The sequence below is a fragment of the Xiphophorus couchianus genome, chromosome 18 (genome assembly GCF_001444195.1).
Source record: "Xiphophorus couchianus chromosome 18, X_couchianus-1.0, whole genome shotgun sequence".
NCBI lineage: Eukaryota > Metazoa > Chordata > Actinopteri > Cyprinodontiformes > Poeciliidae > Xiphophorus > Xiphophorus couchianus.
Window position 1 is genome coordinate 23,640,794 of NC_040245.1, and position 16,671 is coordinate 23,657,464.

The 16,671-nt window shown below is 42.4% G+C and overlaps 1 protein-coding gene across 4 annotated transcripts in view; it reads right to left on the reverse strand.

Moving 5' to 3' along the window:
* schip1 (schwannomin interacting protein 1) overlaps window positions 1-16,671 on the reverse strand; it is a 265,176-nt gene that overhangs the window by 42,193 nt on the left and 206,312 nt on the right. For 2 of the 4 annotated variants that reach the window (XM_028045404.1, XM_028045403.1), the window contains one exon: window positions 4,103-4,900. In XM_028045404.1, coding sequence (XP_027901205.1) covers window positions 4,103-4,900 — 798 coding nt within the window. Of the gene's footprint in view, window positions 1-4,102; window positions 4,901-8,546; window positions 8,809-9,523; window positions 10,115-16,671 lie in introns of those variants that run through there. The other 2 variants (XM_028045406.1, XM_028045405.1) reach the window with 2 other exon arrangements.

A 16,671-nucleotide genomic window follows, 5' to 3' on the forward strand; every position in this document is an offset into this window, starting at 1 on the left:
TCTCAGCAGAGACGCTATCTTTATAACCACAGTCTGCCCACAGGGCGTTTGTAAAACGTGTACGCGCGTCTGGGTGTGTGAACTCTGACACAGAAAAGTAGTAGCCTGTAGGCACAGGTTTTAACACCTCTGCAGTATATCACTTGGAGAATATACAATAAATACCCTTTTTGAGAACTGACAGCCATACTGAACACGAAGACCGTCTCTCAGTTTTTCTTAACTTGAAGGCTGGAGAAGAAGAAAAAATATTGCTCTGATTGTATTATCCTGGGTTTAATTAAAGGGGGAGAGGTCATGCTACCCTGGGTGTGCCTGTGGTCCCTGTGGAAACCTCTCTGCCCACGTTTCTGCAGATCCATTAGAGACTAGCTAAAAGGTGGGGTCACCGTGCCTCCACACGTACTGCTTGCAGGCATGCACTGACTCTGCAGCAGCTGGAGACCACACCCTGAACAAACACACCTGCTGCCTTTTATGCAGAGCTGAATGGGATTCAAACAACTGAAGATTTTTATGGTCACTGAGAAAATAAATTCTCTGTTGCTACTGCAGAAGGGAGGTAAAAAAAAAAATCTCCCAGCTTTTGAAAATCTGACAGCAGAATCGAATATTTGGTAAGGCATGGTATGTGGTGCTCTCTATGTTAAAGCATGGTGGTGGCAGCATTGTGCTGAGGGGAGGCTTTTCTTCAGGAGTTGATGGGAATCCAGGGGTAGGCTGCCTTTCCTGCAGGATGAAACAAGACACACACAGGTCTGCTACGCTGGCAGACACGTGCCCTGAACAAACTTGCATTTGTACAGGGATGAACACAAATGCACAGCACATGTTATTTTTATAATATATATTTTGAATGGTAACAAAATTAGAAACTGTGATAAAGTTCAGGGGCTCCGACTACTTCTGAGAGTCAATGCAGTGATCACTGCAGATTAGGAGCCTTGTGTTGTGCTTCTCTTTAGTGCTGATGCTTTCTAAGATCTCCTGATGCGTGACTGTTTCAGTCCCAGTGGACCCCTGCGACATCTCAGACAGACACGCCCGTCTGCAAATGAACACACTCAAGTGTCTCATTGGTGGGTCCGGCCTGTGTGGATCTAAAATATTTAACACTGTTTAAAAAGCCATTACTTATGTCCTGGGCTGTGTCCGGCAAATTTAGGACTGTCTCATAACCGCAGAAACAACTGAAAATGCATTTCAGGTCATACCTTAAAAAAAATCAGGTACTAATTTGGACCATGACAAAGAAGATGAGTAGATTTCTATTTTACAGGTTGCGAATAGTAAAAGGAATAAAGTTAATCATGGATTTTTTTTTTTTTGTTATCCAGCAGATAAAAAGCAGAGCTTCTGAAAAAGCCGTCTTTTATGTAATGATTTATATTGAAGGCCTAATTATCCCCAACATTAAATAGCTGAAGGCATCTGGACGGTGCCATCTGTACATCTTCTGCATTCACTGTGACCATGTTTTAGTCGAGTCTGAACACAACAAATGGAGAAATTTCAGCAGTAATCATGGGAACAGTGTAGCGCAGAAAGACTCGTGCAAAAGGAACAAAGATGACAAAAATGGCGACGTGTTTCCATCTAAACTCCACAATGTTTCAAACCATCTCTGTATACAGTCTGTGCCTTGTTTTACGTCTCTTAATGAGAATAAACATGATCAAGATTTGCTTCACTGTTTGCTTTTGTATAATACTTTCATCTGAAGGACCAATTAAGGCTTTATTTTCACCTCTACACCCTTAGTGGTTCTAAAACTAGGTCCAGTTTGGATCCCAAACAAAGCACTGAGACTTCTATTTCTTCCAAATAAACAGTTCTAACACAAATCTTAAACCAATATACTTATCATGTTGAAGCATTACGTCTTATCATCCTTTTTGGTTCGTAAACAAAACAACCACCTGTAATGCACATCATCATGTTGCAAAAAAATCAAGTACAGACTAAGAATGTGAGCTTTCACATGTATTTGGGGATAATCTTGTAATTTTTTCCACTTTATTTTGCATTCAAAATTACTACCTCTATCCAACACCCTGCAGGAGATTTTCTTTCTCTTTGTGATGTGTTCTTAAAATTAAAAAAAGTATCTCAGTCAATTGAAATCAAGGTGAGCAAAGTGGAAGTTGGTATCGGCCAATCAGTGCATCTTTAAAGGGAATAGGCCCTAAATTATTATTTTTGTCTTAACGTAACTTTGGCATGGTTTTCCTTGGAACTTTATTTAGTCCCAGAATCATCTCCAAGAATCTCTCTGAATCTGATGCCACAGTCTTCGATCCATATGGTTCTAAGTTTTCTTCCAGCGAGGTCATTTGTATCATTTGTATGCCTGAAGGAAGGGAGGGCAGACTCCCCCCGTCTAAAGCACAGCAGGGGGTGGTCTTCTTGTTTTAGATGGACAGCAGGTAATGAGCTGACACAAACACACGAGCCATGCTGCCCTGAACTGCTCGCTCCTCGTTCCTGTCCTTTCCCTCCCCTCCTTCCTTTCTTTCATCTCCCACATCTTCCGCTGCATTCCTGACGTGCCTCAAGGAGACAAAGGGAGGAGGAGGAGGAGAGAGGAGGGCTTCGGGACTCCAGGACAGACAAACAACACACACAACACAGCCACAATAGCTCGGGTCACAGCCATTGTGTGTGTGCACTGAGGAAAAGGTCTTGGTGCTCGCATATCAACAGAGGAAGAGGTGTTGGGGGGGAAGCATCATTCTGTGTTTTTCAAGCAAACATTTACCTGCTGTTGGTTCAATTTTCCACTGCACATTTTAAGGTTACACCCTTTTGGACCCTCAGACCAACACTTAAACTATGGGAGTGAGTCAGAGTTATGATTCAAGCTGCCATGGTAATAAATATCCAGCTTTCATGCTGGAGCTGATGGGAATGCGTCCACGTGCCAGGAGATGCTCAACGTTGATGCAACACTGACCTCTTCTGGTGGAAGCGCCACATGGCAACAACAAAGAACGTTCCCATCTCTAGAAATTTTGTTCGACATCAATTCTAGTTGGTCAGCAACCAAACTCTAGAGTAAGACCGTCATCAGCTATGAAATATTAAGAATTATGAGCTGGGGTTCTTTGTATTTACAACTCTGATCTTAGATTTTTTTAAAATTTCAGACCCAAAATGACTGATAATGTATGTGACTTATTTTTTCACACGTGATAATCTGCTAGATTCGGTTCGATTAGAAAGCGAAATTGCAACATTTGTTCCATTTGCAGCAGGTTCGTTTTCCACATTGTGCTGTGTCAAATGATCCAACCCTTAGAAGAACCTGTCCCTCCCCTCGCCTGTGGTGGCGCTGCACCAAGACCGCTGACGGAAAAGACACAAAAACCTCCTAAGCAGAAGACATTGATCCATATATCTAACTTCCTTCTTCGCAAAATGTAAACAGAAATTAACTGGTGTCAGATTTGAGTGGTTTTAGGATTTTCTTTGTCATAGGCAGAAGGCCACAAGCCATTTCAAGAGCTAGACCCGCACGTTTGTTTAGATTGTATTTACCCCAATTTCCCTATGCTGTAGTCCGCTTCCCACTTTTGGAGCGTTGGAGTAGTCTCCAGTCTGCTTGCAACCTATGCATTCGAACCACGCCCAGAGCTCATTTCAACCAAACCAAGACCTAGCTTTTTAGGTGAAACAGCATTAACTGTTTTCACACAAACCACACTTTCTAGGCAAATGAACTAGAGTTGGATTAACGCGGACTAAACAAGGCTGGTGTGAATGCCCCCTTAAAGTGTCAAAAAGCTTCCCCAATCAACACTATGAATTAACAGTCGGCTGTGTGTTTGCTGCTCCTTCACAGCCTCCCCTTCCTTCCAGCTGTGTTAGACTGATCTGATCGTCATGGTAATAGATGCATGGGTCACATAGTTTAGCGCTACATTAGCCAACTAATCCCTCTTCCTTACTCCAGCTGAGCTAACCTTGTGTTTCCAGGGTCTATCTGACATGGCTGACTGCAGGATTACGGCTGCTGGAGAGTTTATTATGACAGATGACCTTTGACATGAGAAGCTCAGCACAGCAAGATTCAAGAACGATGTGTAGTCAAGTGCACACTCACCGAGGTGTAGTTGGTCTTGCCCATGTGGTTCTGGTTGTGGTTCAGGTTTTGGTTCTCTTGCTCTCTGCACTGTAGACCGGCCAGGTGTCTCTCCAGGGCCGCCCAATCCATTGTGGGCAGGGGTTCCTCCTCTACGCTCTCCTCCTCCTCTCTGTACTCCCGCATCGGACCCCCAGTTCCTCCACTTCCTCCTCCTCCACCATCTCCTCCTCCGCCACCACCAGCACCCCTGCCACTGCTGCGACTCCCCCGGCCCTTACCGGAGCTGCGGTGGCCAGCTTTGGGAGTCTCTGGTCCTCCCTCAGCTGTGCTGGAAGAGTGGAGCTGGTTGCTCTGGTGCAGAATCAAATTCCCGTTCTGCTTCAGTTCATCAGGGACAGTTGCCACGGAGGTGGCGGTGCGTCCTGCGGGGGCCGGCAGGGGCGGGACCGTCTTCACATCCTGGAATTCTTCAGCGAGGCTGCGAGCATTCGCCGACTTCCTGTAGCCTTCTTTTAGACTGCTACCGTTCACGGCGCTCTCTTTGCTTTCGTCTTGACCAGGGGGCTGCGGGGAGGTGTATTCCTCGCCATACTCACTCTCCCACTCCTCCATCACTTTCTTCTTGTACTCCTGGTAGTCCTCATCCTCCTCGTAGTCATCTAGAGTGCCCAGATCTGGGGACGGGGAGGATTTGTAGTCCTCCAGATTGGCAAGGTCAAGAGAAGGAGAGCAGGGTGTAACCTTGTTGGAGTTGGACTCTGAGCTGGAGCGACTGGATGCGTCGCTCCCCAGGTCCATGCCATCCTCTCGATAATCCTGTAAGATAAAAAAAGAAAGGAGATTGAGGATGAAATGCCTAAAAGAGTGTACATAGAAAAAGGAAAGGGAGGAAAAACATAAAAGGAGAATACAGGGAAGTTTGGATTAGTCACAGAAGTGTTGTGGTTTTTGACAGGCAACCACAAAGCACTTCCTGACTTGCAGGAACTTCCTTCCTCCTGCAGTTTTACGGCCGGTTGTCTTATTGTACCAACAGCTGAGCCCATGTACTACTTATGCCAGATATTCTGAACAGAGTGGCTGTGTGTGGAAACATGTTGCTGTTTATTGCAGGAAGCTTTGACAGCTAATTTATTTACATATAAAACTTTATGTCATGTTATCCTATGTACATATACTTTATATATATACTGTGATACTGAATCCAACTGAAAAAAGTGCTTAATGTTTCAGAACAGAATTTGGTAAAACTATGTTGTTATTGACAGAACCATGTTACCCTCTTATTCAGCATTTTATTGGTAATTGATTGAGTTGGATTTTCATTAGTTTTTTTATATTTCTTTAATTATATTAATTGTTTTGCATCAACTTCAGTTTCATTTCCACATTTCATATGTTTTTTTTTTATTTAAGACTCTTTTCTCCAGCTGTATGAAGTCTAGAAACCCATTCTAATTGTTTTTCCCTCTGAAGCGAAGTACAAACCCAGCTATTTGGAAAATCCTGGTCATAAGAACAGGGACAGTCAAGATGAGGAAACTGAAAGAGCACCACCCATCACTCTCATTAAGCCGATATGCTTTTAACATTACAGTTTGCAAGCTATAAGCCACGTCTGTTAAGCAGCTGAGTGCAGGCTGGCTACTAGCACAAACAGTCAGTTCTATATGGTATATAATTTAAGGACTCACATCTGTAATTATCTCAGCCATTTCAGAAATTCCTCCACATTTTCCTTTGTTTTCATGCCAAAGCTAAGTCTTTTACAGCTTTTTCTGTTAGATCCAGAAGGTCTCCTCTGAGACGATCAGTTTTCACTCTTCTTCAGTCCTCATATAGATGGCAGAAGAACTATTGCTGAACTTTGCTTATGAATACTGTAATTAGATTTATGTTACTCTGTTTCTAAATGCATAGCAGATTGCTCGGAATGGCCTTGTGCAACATTTGACACAAACACGCATCGTAAGGGAGGGGTCTTTGTGGCTTAACATGTCGGAACACCGCTCCACTGCCTACTGCTACATCTGCACAGCAGCACAGGGACTAAACAGAGTGTTATGAGCGCTGGGTGAGAGCGACGGAGAAATGTTAATGCACAGCAAACTGTGGCACGAACAGGTGAGTCTGGAGCTGTTGTCTGACCTTGTCTGTGTTGCACCAGCTGACTGACTGGTGCGCAACTAATGAAAATGTCCCTGTTGTTTACAACCATTCACAAATCTCCACCAAACCAGAGCCTTTGATTGTTCCAATATTTCTTTTTTTCTCCCCTCCAAAGCAGCGCACCTTCATCAGAATGTCTCACTACTTTTAATACCTAATAAAAAGCAAAGCACACCCAAATTTCTCTCGGGGCAAAGACAAATTAACAACACATTCCTCTGTGAGCACATTATGAGCTGCTCTGCAAACTAATTAATTATAAAGCTTTCTAAATGCCGGTGTAGACCAAGAGGACGGAATCCGCTCTGCTTCTCATGCAAGACCGAACGGACGAGGGGAAACATAGAAGTGCTTGCCGTTATGCTTATCATAATAAACTTATAATACGTTAGGCCCACAAGACCACGCAGCTGCTTAATGCAAAAGGAAGTGCGGGAAACATGTTTGTTGTGGGAAAGCAATGTGACTCAGCATCTTAGAGTCCATCTGAAAAGTGCTGATGGGATGTGGAATCATAAAGCCCTTCTGAGGAACTTGCATTTCTGCGAGAAACAAGTCGAAGGGAATGGAAGTAAAGCTGCTGCAGAGATGAGACTGACATGCAAATGTCCAGAAAAAATTGTAAGTCCACTTTAAATGGGATATGAGATTTAGCCTTAGCCAGCTATATGTTGTCAAGTAGTAGAGAAAACAATGGCAGCATTTTACATTATAGGTTAGGGTCTCCAAGAAGTCAAGTGGGTGAACAATGTGGAAATCATATTTCAAATGTTTTCATTGCTTTTTTAAAATTCTACTCAGTTGAGTACAAAACATCTTTTGTTTTATTAAAAAGCACAATGTTGAGGTGGTTACTGGTTTAGCAGGCTGGTAAACCAGTAATTTCACTGGTCTGCTTTTTCATTTTGACCAGTTGACCAAATCAAGTGACATGTCTTTCTTTCTTCATTTGTAATACTTACAGAAATGTTGTCTGGATTTACATGCATTAATAAAAATGCGTCTTGAATCAAACCATTATGGATAATGCTTTGTCTGGCACAGAACCAAAAATCCAATTTAAAACGATAATCTAAGAGGGTCCAGATGCAAAACAAATGTCCCGTCAGCTTAGTGGCTCTAGAGGCCCAATATTATAATTACAGACTAGTTTTTGTTTTGGCACCCCATAGATAAAGGATATTATCTTTGTAGAAATCAATCTAGGTCTTTTAAAATGTTTTTAGAAATTTAGATTTTTAGACCAAGAAAAGGAAGGGAAAAAAACATTTTCAACATTGAATTTTCTTTTTTCTCCACATTTATCCAGACCTGGGAAAAAATAGGTGCAATAATCAGGCATTTCCTGCAGACACCATTTTTTCGTTTTCTGATATTTCTAATCTGCCACTTCCGACCGATAGAGAAACACAACCAGTGAAAGACATCTCTTGTTTTAACTGATTTTTTTCCCTTTAAATTGAACATGCTAAAGCATATCAGCTGATATTAAGCATCTTTGCCAAGCAACCGTTGGTAAAGCTGCCAGATTTCAGTAAACAAACAAAAACAAAACAAAACAAAAAAACTGCTAATACTGCTTTGTGTGTTTCGGTCAATGACATCACAAAAAGCACAAATATCAGTTGACCTCATCAAGTTTTCTGACTGATGAGGATCAGTCAGAAAACTTCTGAATTTTGCAATATGGAGTCATTTGTTCAATGGCAACCTAAATGTAAAAATAATGATACTGCTGCTCTCGCACAGAACGTTAGCTGGAGATAGGCACCAGCACCTCCCGACCCCACTAGGGACAAGGGTGTAAGAAAATGGATGGATGGATGGATGGATGGAAACTGCTGTTGTTCGCCAAAGAAAGAAGAAAGAAAAGAAAACAAACTTAAACATATCTTTGTCAGTTGATATCTGCCAGTATAACATGTTTTTCCAGTCTCATCCCAAGTATACCAATCTTAGTTTTGGTTGTTTTGGATCATGAAAATCAGCTAATTAAACAGAGTTCTGTTAGCCAAGACCCTGATGATGTATATACACAAGCTCACTACCATATGAAATTGTAACATCTATTTGTTATCTATTGCAGATAAGGGTATTAACATTGATAATACATTCACAGAATCTTACTCAAAAGAAATAAATAAACAACAACAATTATCCCTTTAACCTCTGGGTGGGTGGGTGGGGGGGGGTTTAGAAGGTGCGTGGGTGGGTATAGACCCGGGAAGTGAAATTTAGCCTTAAATCCGGTCCTGTACATATAGAAGGAGGGTACAGAGAGTCAGAACCTTACCAATGCGCTCATCCGGCGCCCTGCCTGGTGGAACAGTATGGTCACCAGCCCCAGTGGTGTGAGACCCGGTCTGTCATGGTTGGCTTTTCTCGCCCTGTTAGGTGCTAATCGCGTCTTAAATCTCGGTCTACGGATCCTTTACGTTCCTTCAAGCGCTACCTCCGACATTAGTAGCCTCGCCGCTCTCCAGGCAGCCTCTATCGCGTCAACACGCCGTGGTCACATCACCCAAATAATGCAATCATTTAAAGTGAGTAGTTCATATATATATATAGAGAGAGAGCCGCCTAGATAGACGGCGCGAGACGCCAGCAGGCTGCACGCGGAGCTGCAGAGCTTGATCCGCTGTGGGATTAACCGAGAGAGAGAGAGAGAGAGAGAGAGAGAGACAGAGACAGAGAGAGAGAGAGAGAGAGAGAGACAGAGAGAGAGAGAGAGAGACTGTACACAGGCTGGGTTCGACCAATAAAATACATGCAAATTGACAGCTGCACCGTTATCAACCCCACAGCCGGGTGGGTGTTTTTTTTTTTTAAAGTCAGGGGAGGGGGGCGTTTATTTGCAATGAGAAAGAATACTACGCTTACAAATGAGTCCTCCTCTAGATGGTATTTAAAGGGGCATCATCGCATACGCCCAGGCTGCTTTTCCATAGAGCTCACGCCAAAAAGGCATCCGAGACATGTTATCATTATGTTATTAAGCATCTATAATTAACAGCTTATTTTTTTTAAAGAAGCATTTCATTTGAAAATGAGTCCACTATAAATATGCACAATCATGCATATCCTTCAGTCTAATGATGTAATCCCCCCCCCCACCCCTTCACACCACCAAAAGTCCCAAGAGCGGCGCTGCCTGAAACGCCCTGTACCACCGACTGTAGCGGTGATAAAACTGACCCCGATCCATGCACCGCTGTCGGTCAGAAATAAAGTCGCAGCAGCATAAAGTACTCTAAATGAACTGCTACTCACTGTCATCATCTTTACGTCGTCCCCTCCACGTCAAGACATTGTAAAGTGTAAATCCCAGCTGTTAGACAACAGTGACCGAGCTGAGTTGTTTCACAGCCGGCCTGTTTTTATTCTAAGGGCGGGCGGCGGAGAAATTACAGAGAGCCGGTGGATCGTTCACAGCAGTCATCGCTGAGTGGGGGATAGTTGTTTCCACAGAGGAAGCCACCAGAGTGAGCTCTGGTAGAAGAAGAAGGGAGAAAAAATAAATAAAATAACAGGCTTTGAAAGGTGTATATGTAAAATAATAACAACAAAAAATAAATAGAAATCCCGGCAGGTGAGCGCTGCGGTGTCCTCTCCTCCCCGGCTCGGAGACGCGGCGGAGCGGTGCCCACAGTCCAGCGGTCCAGCCTGCGCTCCCTCCACGTCAGCCGGGGGAAATAAATAGCCTCAGTCTGAGTAAACTGCGACTCCCCTTTTCCACTGTGGGCTTGCGCGCAGCTTCAGAGATTCCACGCAGGCAAAGGATGGAAGCTTTCATAAACAAGCCGAACCCAGCAGCGGGGACCGAGCCATGTGTTACCCAGCTGGCACAGGTCTGCTGTTTGTGACCGGTGGCGGCTCTGTGCGCCGCAGCCCGCCTGAGTGACGAAGACACAACACCGAGTCTGAAGCCCAGCCTTCTGCACCCACTGACCCCCTCGGAACCACGGAGGGACATTTCAAGGAAGAGTGAAAGTTTTTTAAAAATATATATTTTTGAAACTTAGTGTTCTGAATTGATATTTTCCAGTGACAGACATAAGACCTTAGAGGGCATTTTGGCTTAATGGGCTACACCTGTGCTATGACGAAATATGAAGCAACAAGACGCCATCATGTGCTGGCCAGAATTTGTTGACATGAGTTTATTTATAGAGGCAGCGAAGTTTACATTTTAGAAATAACTTTTATTTTATACAAAATTTCCCCGTGTTTGTCATGTATAGATTCAAGAAGAGATGTAAAAAAAAAAAGACCTCACTAACGACCTCAAAACTTTTCTTCATTTAGAATTATATACTGTACAATTCAACAGAAAAGGAAACAGACTTTTAGTTGCAGACTCTCATCAAGCCACAGAGTTAGCAACATTTGCCCACTACGCCTTGCAAATCTTCAACAAATCCTTTGGATTGTTAGGACATCACTTGTCCGCAGCCCTCTTTACAAGAGTAGACAAATTTTCAACCATTTATTTAGTTCTAGAGTTTAGAACTAAATAAATTTAATTCTAAACTTAGGGCTTTGATTTTCCAATCACAGAGTCTTTTTTTGTTTTGTAGAATGAAATTCCTCTTTATAGTCAGCTGTATTGTAGACTTCTGAAGTTTTAGCACTAAACTATTTGTAACTGTCTTATTACTTTATCCTGCACAAAAACGCCAGTTTCTTCTGAAGAAAAGCAGCCACATGCTGCTGCCACTGCCGTGTTTCACTGTAGATTTGTCTTTCTTTGGTAATGCTGAGCAGCTTGTTCCAGACCAAATCTTTTGGAACTGTGGTCCAGATATTGAAGAGTGGTTTCATTAACCCAAAACACACATTCCTTCTCATAGTTTTGATAAGGTTTCAGCGAGGGCTGTGTGTTATCTTTGGTAACTCTACTCCTTATGTCAAGCCTGGCGAACAGAACGACAGATGTAGAACACACCAACACTTGATGTAAATTCCTGCAACTCCTTCAGTGCTGCCGCCGTCCACTTCGCAATCCCCCTGATGTGTTTCAGACTTGTTGTTTCACCATGTTTTGGAAAACCATCCAGTTTCTGTATTGTCATTGTTTTCAATGCTTTCTTCAAATATTTTTATATCATACTGTGGAGCTTTATTTGTGCTCTTCTTCTGACTGATATCTTTGTTTCCTTCTTTCTGACAGTTAAACCCTCTTCCCGATTCTTCGGATTCACAATCATTGGCAGATTTGTACCCAAAATGCTGAATACTAAAATTAAATTAAGATGTAATTTAACTAAGTAACGGGTGTGCCCACGCAACCAGGATATTGCAGAGGACCACCAGTATTTGTTGGAGGTTAGAGACTACAGCCGCTTGCGAATAGCTGAAATCCCCAAATACTTGAGATCCCTCCAAAGCACAACTGTCTACTTAATAGTTCAAACACCGAATATACCTTAATATGCATTAACACACACAGTGGAAACTAAACAGCAGAGACTAATACGGAAAGTCATCAATTTCTCCGCTCTTGGGTATGCAACCAATCACTGGCAAGAAGAATAAATGGCGCTCTTGGATTGGCCAAGAGTGTGTGAAGTAGCGCCTAGGTATTTATGCTTCAAAAATTACATTTTCTTTTAAATATTTCAGATATGTGGTACAGAATACTTTGTAAATAGGTGGACAACCCTTGAATAAATTGGAGTCGTGTCCCACAGAAATAGCTTCGAGTAGGTTCATCTGCAAATACGGAACCAGAAATAGACGGGGGCTCACTGTAGCACAAAAAGCTATAGCTACAGCTGCAGCTACATCTTTGTTGTAACATGCTCCTTGTCAGTAGGAGCTGTTAATTTGGTGTTAAATGCTCCCACATCTGTATATAAAATGCAAAGGTTGGTTTTGCCTCAAAGTAGAGTAGCAAATTCTCTATACCAATAACAAACAACTTAGACAGTGGGATTGTGTTGGGTGGAATCCCCTTGTTAAAACAACAACAACAACAAAAACAAAGCTTGCCATCAGAAATATCAAGATGAGATTTCACACCCACTGGCAGTCTGAACAGCCTGTGAGCGAACTCTGTCCACTAAAAGAATCAACACCTCTGACCATTCAGAAATCAGAAGAGGAGAAAGCAAAATTCCACAAAAAATGAGCTTTTGGAATTTATACTGGCAATGCAAGACCACAAGAAATGTCCTAGACCCGAGAGCCCATCCTGCCGTTATACAAGTAAGCTGACGTGGGGTCGTTGAGACGTAACAGACAGAGGCGGACTTCTGCCCTCCTTGCCCTGACTTCAACCACTCCCCTGTGGAATCGGTTTGGATGCGCTGTTTGTGGCAGAGTGATCAAAGCAACCCAACTAGCTGACTTGCCACAAAGGCTTATTGAAGACGGGGATGCCATTCCTCAGGAGCGTATAATCAAGCCAGAGACCAGCATCAGGAGGCGGAGCCAGGATGTTTTGGTTGGTTACCGTTCACCGCAAACTACTGAGGCCGCTGTTTGCTAAGCAAATAAATTGTTAAACATCTAAAATGTCTTCTTTCTTCAAGTTTCAGCCATCCAGTCCAATAAGATACACCTGGCTAGTGTCATTTTGAAAGATAGAGTTTATAACATGAGAAAGATGACCTTTGGAAAAACAAGCAGGCTTTTTATCATGGGTGTGTGCAGCTTTAAGAGCTGCAGTATTTACTTTGACACAGGAAACAAAGCAGTTATTGCCTAAACAGCTTAAACACACACACACACAAGCCCCCCCACACACACTCCTATGGGTGCCAGATGCAGTGTTAAAGCTCAAGAGGGCCAAACATGAAAATCACTTGCTCTTCTCGTGACATTCTGTTTCTTCTCTCCGCAGCTGCTGTTTTACATGCTCCAAAAATAGATGGTAACCAAGTAAAGAATATCAGCGATACAGTACCCTAAAGAATGAGCTACATAAAATCATAAAATCTGAGCATAAAACGGTCCAACATGGGAGAAAATTGCACAAACGCGGCGTGTTGCGGTGCTGTAAATACTCCTTGGTTATCTCTGTGTCTCACCAGTTTCTCCGCTCCTTCCGGCCGACTGGGCGCCGCCTAGATTTGTAGTTGTTTGAGGGATGAGAGCTGTCTCAAGATATAGTGTGTTGGATGTATAATAGCGGAGCAAAAGAGATCATCCGTGTAATAATGGAGCAGTACTTCAAAGCCCCCCAGCTGAGTCTCTTCTTCTACTTCAGTGGGGACAACTCTAGTTTAGATCATCCCAAAGAGAGGGCAGTGGGAATCCTGCATGTTGTCACAGCTAGGCTCCTTGTTGATGCCTCTGAGTCTTCATCAAGCATTCTCTGTTGTGTCCTCTAAATCAGAATCTGCCATTGTAAAGTGAGGAAATAGGGAGTAAACTCATTTTGGAGATTATATATATGAGATAATATGCTCACAAGGTAATCAACACCTCATTAATTTGCCAACAGGAGCCAGAGATAGGTTTGCACGCAGGTTGCCGCCTTTTGAAGTTTCCACCTGTCTCTTTTAACCGTCAAAGACTTTAAGACAGTTCTGGCGTGGCACCCTTCCCCTCAGTGGACTGTTCTACAAAACAATAAAAGCCGTACCTGAGCTTTGAGTCAGGAGGGCCAGATGAAGATATCCATTATCTGTCACTTCAAAAGCTCTTTCACTCAAATCTTTATCGCACCCGGAAGAGATGAACTCTTCCTGCACTTTTGATAGAGGAGGTGGTCAAAGAAGAGTTCCCTGTGCAACACCTCCGGCGTCGCGGCTCAATCACTCCTCCCGTCCTCATACCCTCCTGCTTTGCTACGAAGCAGAAGACCAGTGTCTGTCAAGCTGCCATTCAGTGGGAATTACCGATCACCGACAGGCAGAGACGTGTGGAAAAACAGAGCATTCCAGATCTACAGTATCTTGGAAAGCTTTGCTCCATCTGCCCGGCCTAACGGTCCGTCCATGGCGGATATCTGGCAGGAATCACTGAAGGCCCATTACTGACAGAGAGATAAGGCCGGAGAAAAGAATGCCCCCTCAGATAATACTGAAGTCAGGAAACATCTTCCTCTGGCTTATATCTGTCTTCCAAGGCGTTTAAAAAAAAAAAAAACAGGGCGCTCCTGACAGTTGGAGAAATTGAACCTGTCTCCAGCTTGTCAGAAACTCAGTGGCTCCAAAAAGAGGGGAAGACACTAAAAGTGACCTTGGAGGATTCTCACTCCCACTTTCACTCCCAGAGTGTCTTTTTTCCTCCCTTTTTTTAGGGACTGAGGGATTAAGTTCACCTTGAAATAAAGAGGCCTGAACTGAATGACAGACAATGAAGCATCAGAAACATAACTCTGGTACAAGGCCAAACCCGAAAAAGAGCAATGTCCTTGCTGGTTGTGGAGCACACAGGGCCACAGGGAGACCTGCTAAACATGGCGGTCCTCTCATCAAGACATGCTGTCATAAAGTCTTGCTAGTTTGCACTATTTATATACAGTAGCCTTACAATGCCTCAAATAACTACTGACAGCCCTTGAACTTAAAGTAGCGCAATCCTTCAAAAGTCACCTAAATTGTAAATAAGCAACTTTAATCTGAAAAAGAACTTTTCTGTGAAGGTCTACAAGGTTTGTTAGAGAACATTAGTTGTGACGAAGTTTAAAGGAGAGCCAGGCTGTTTGACAATAACTATACATCTAAACACATGATAGAGCACTGTTTGACGTATCAGCCAATAACAGAAAAAGTACGGCACAACTGACACTTAGCAAGACGTGGTCGTCTATCTGAACTGACAAGCTGAGCAAGGACAACCTCAAACAGAAGCTGTCAATAGGTCCGTGTTACCTCTAGAGAGACTGCCATGATGAATAGTTCAGGTTGGAGAATCTCTTGACATGATTGTCTTTAGTTAGTTATGTTATGTCACAAATCTGTTTTTTATTGAAGAGAGGTAAGAAGGAAGGCATAAAGAGTCTTTTTTGCCCCATTGGAAAATAGGTTGTGTTTATTTAAATCTATGCAGACCAATTGCCTCAAAAGAATCAACTACAACATCTAGTAACAAGTGAAGCTACGTTGCACGATTTAAGTATTGCAAATCTGAAATAACTTGTTAGATTTTGCTTAGTTGTATGTAAGCTAAATAGCAAAGACATCTTGACATTATAATTTATATGCGAATAAGATATTTGGTCCAGACCTTTCCATGGTAAACAATATTCTTAAACTGATCTGAAGTGTTATTCTCAGCAAATTTGTTTTTTCTGCCTATATCACCAATAACAGCAAATTATATTTGTTGGTGTCATCAGAGCATTTCTCAACACCGAAATCAGTTGTGCAAATATTCAAAACTTTCTCAACCTTTAGCAGGTTTAATTGAGCAGAAATGGAGAAATGTTGGGCATGTCCAGGACCGGAACATTAAGCGTTAAACCTTTACAATCTAAAATCTTCACCGCTTTCAAATGCTCAACTTTTCTGCAAGGACTCAACTTAGATGGATAAACTTATAAAGCATTTTTTTTAAATCAAGATGTTCACACCTCTTGATTAAAACGAGTGCAAACAACAAACTGATGAGAATTAAGCTACGTTCACCTGAAATCAGTACAACACACCTGAATCAAATGGTTGAATCACATCCTGGTAGGACTCTGAAGTCAAGTTCTTCAGAGTCCTACTACTGACCCGATTGTTTATCTGCATTATGTTGAAGCAGAGACACTAAAGGTAGCAGGACACCGGACTCTGAAGACCGAGGACCTCTATGTGTTAGAATGCCTAGTCAAAGTTCAGCCTTAAATCTAATTGTAAACCTTTGGTAAAACTTGGGAAATTCTGTCTCACTGAGCTTGAGTTTCTCTGTGAAGGAGACTGAGCAAAAATCTCAGACCCCCAAATGCTGTAACCATAACTGACTCATGGGGAAAAATACAAAATGTGTGAAATATTCTCTTTTATATAAATATACGTATATAGAAAACCTTTCCTACAACTTCACGACTATCCTCAAAACCTGCCACTGAAATGCATTTAAGTTTGTGGTTGAAATGGAACAAAATGTTCAAGGGGGTGAAAACTTTTCACAAGGCACTGTGCGCAGCTTTTGCATACCTTCTACAAAACACAGTGAGAATGAACAGCGTCTAAAGAAAGCAATTTCTTTAATTAGGGGTAAATCCCATTATATTCTTGTTCATTTTTGTGTTTGGAGGATTTTGGCTACAGGGTGAAACAAGATGTTCAGTTCCAGTGATCAGTGGAGTGAGAAGTGTTTTTCTGAAGCACCTTCGACAATCTATATTTATATATAAAATCCTGCTTGAGGCACTTTCTTTTCTTTCATTTTCTTTGGTCTAGATATAAACCTGTTCCTACACACTGAAGATGACTCCTAAAACTAAAACAGATGGAAGTTTTTTAGCAAGAAAAAAAAAA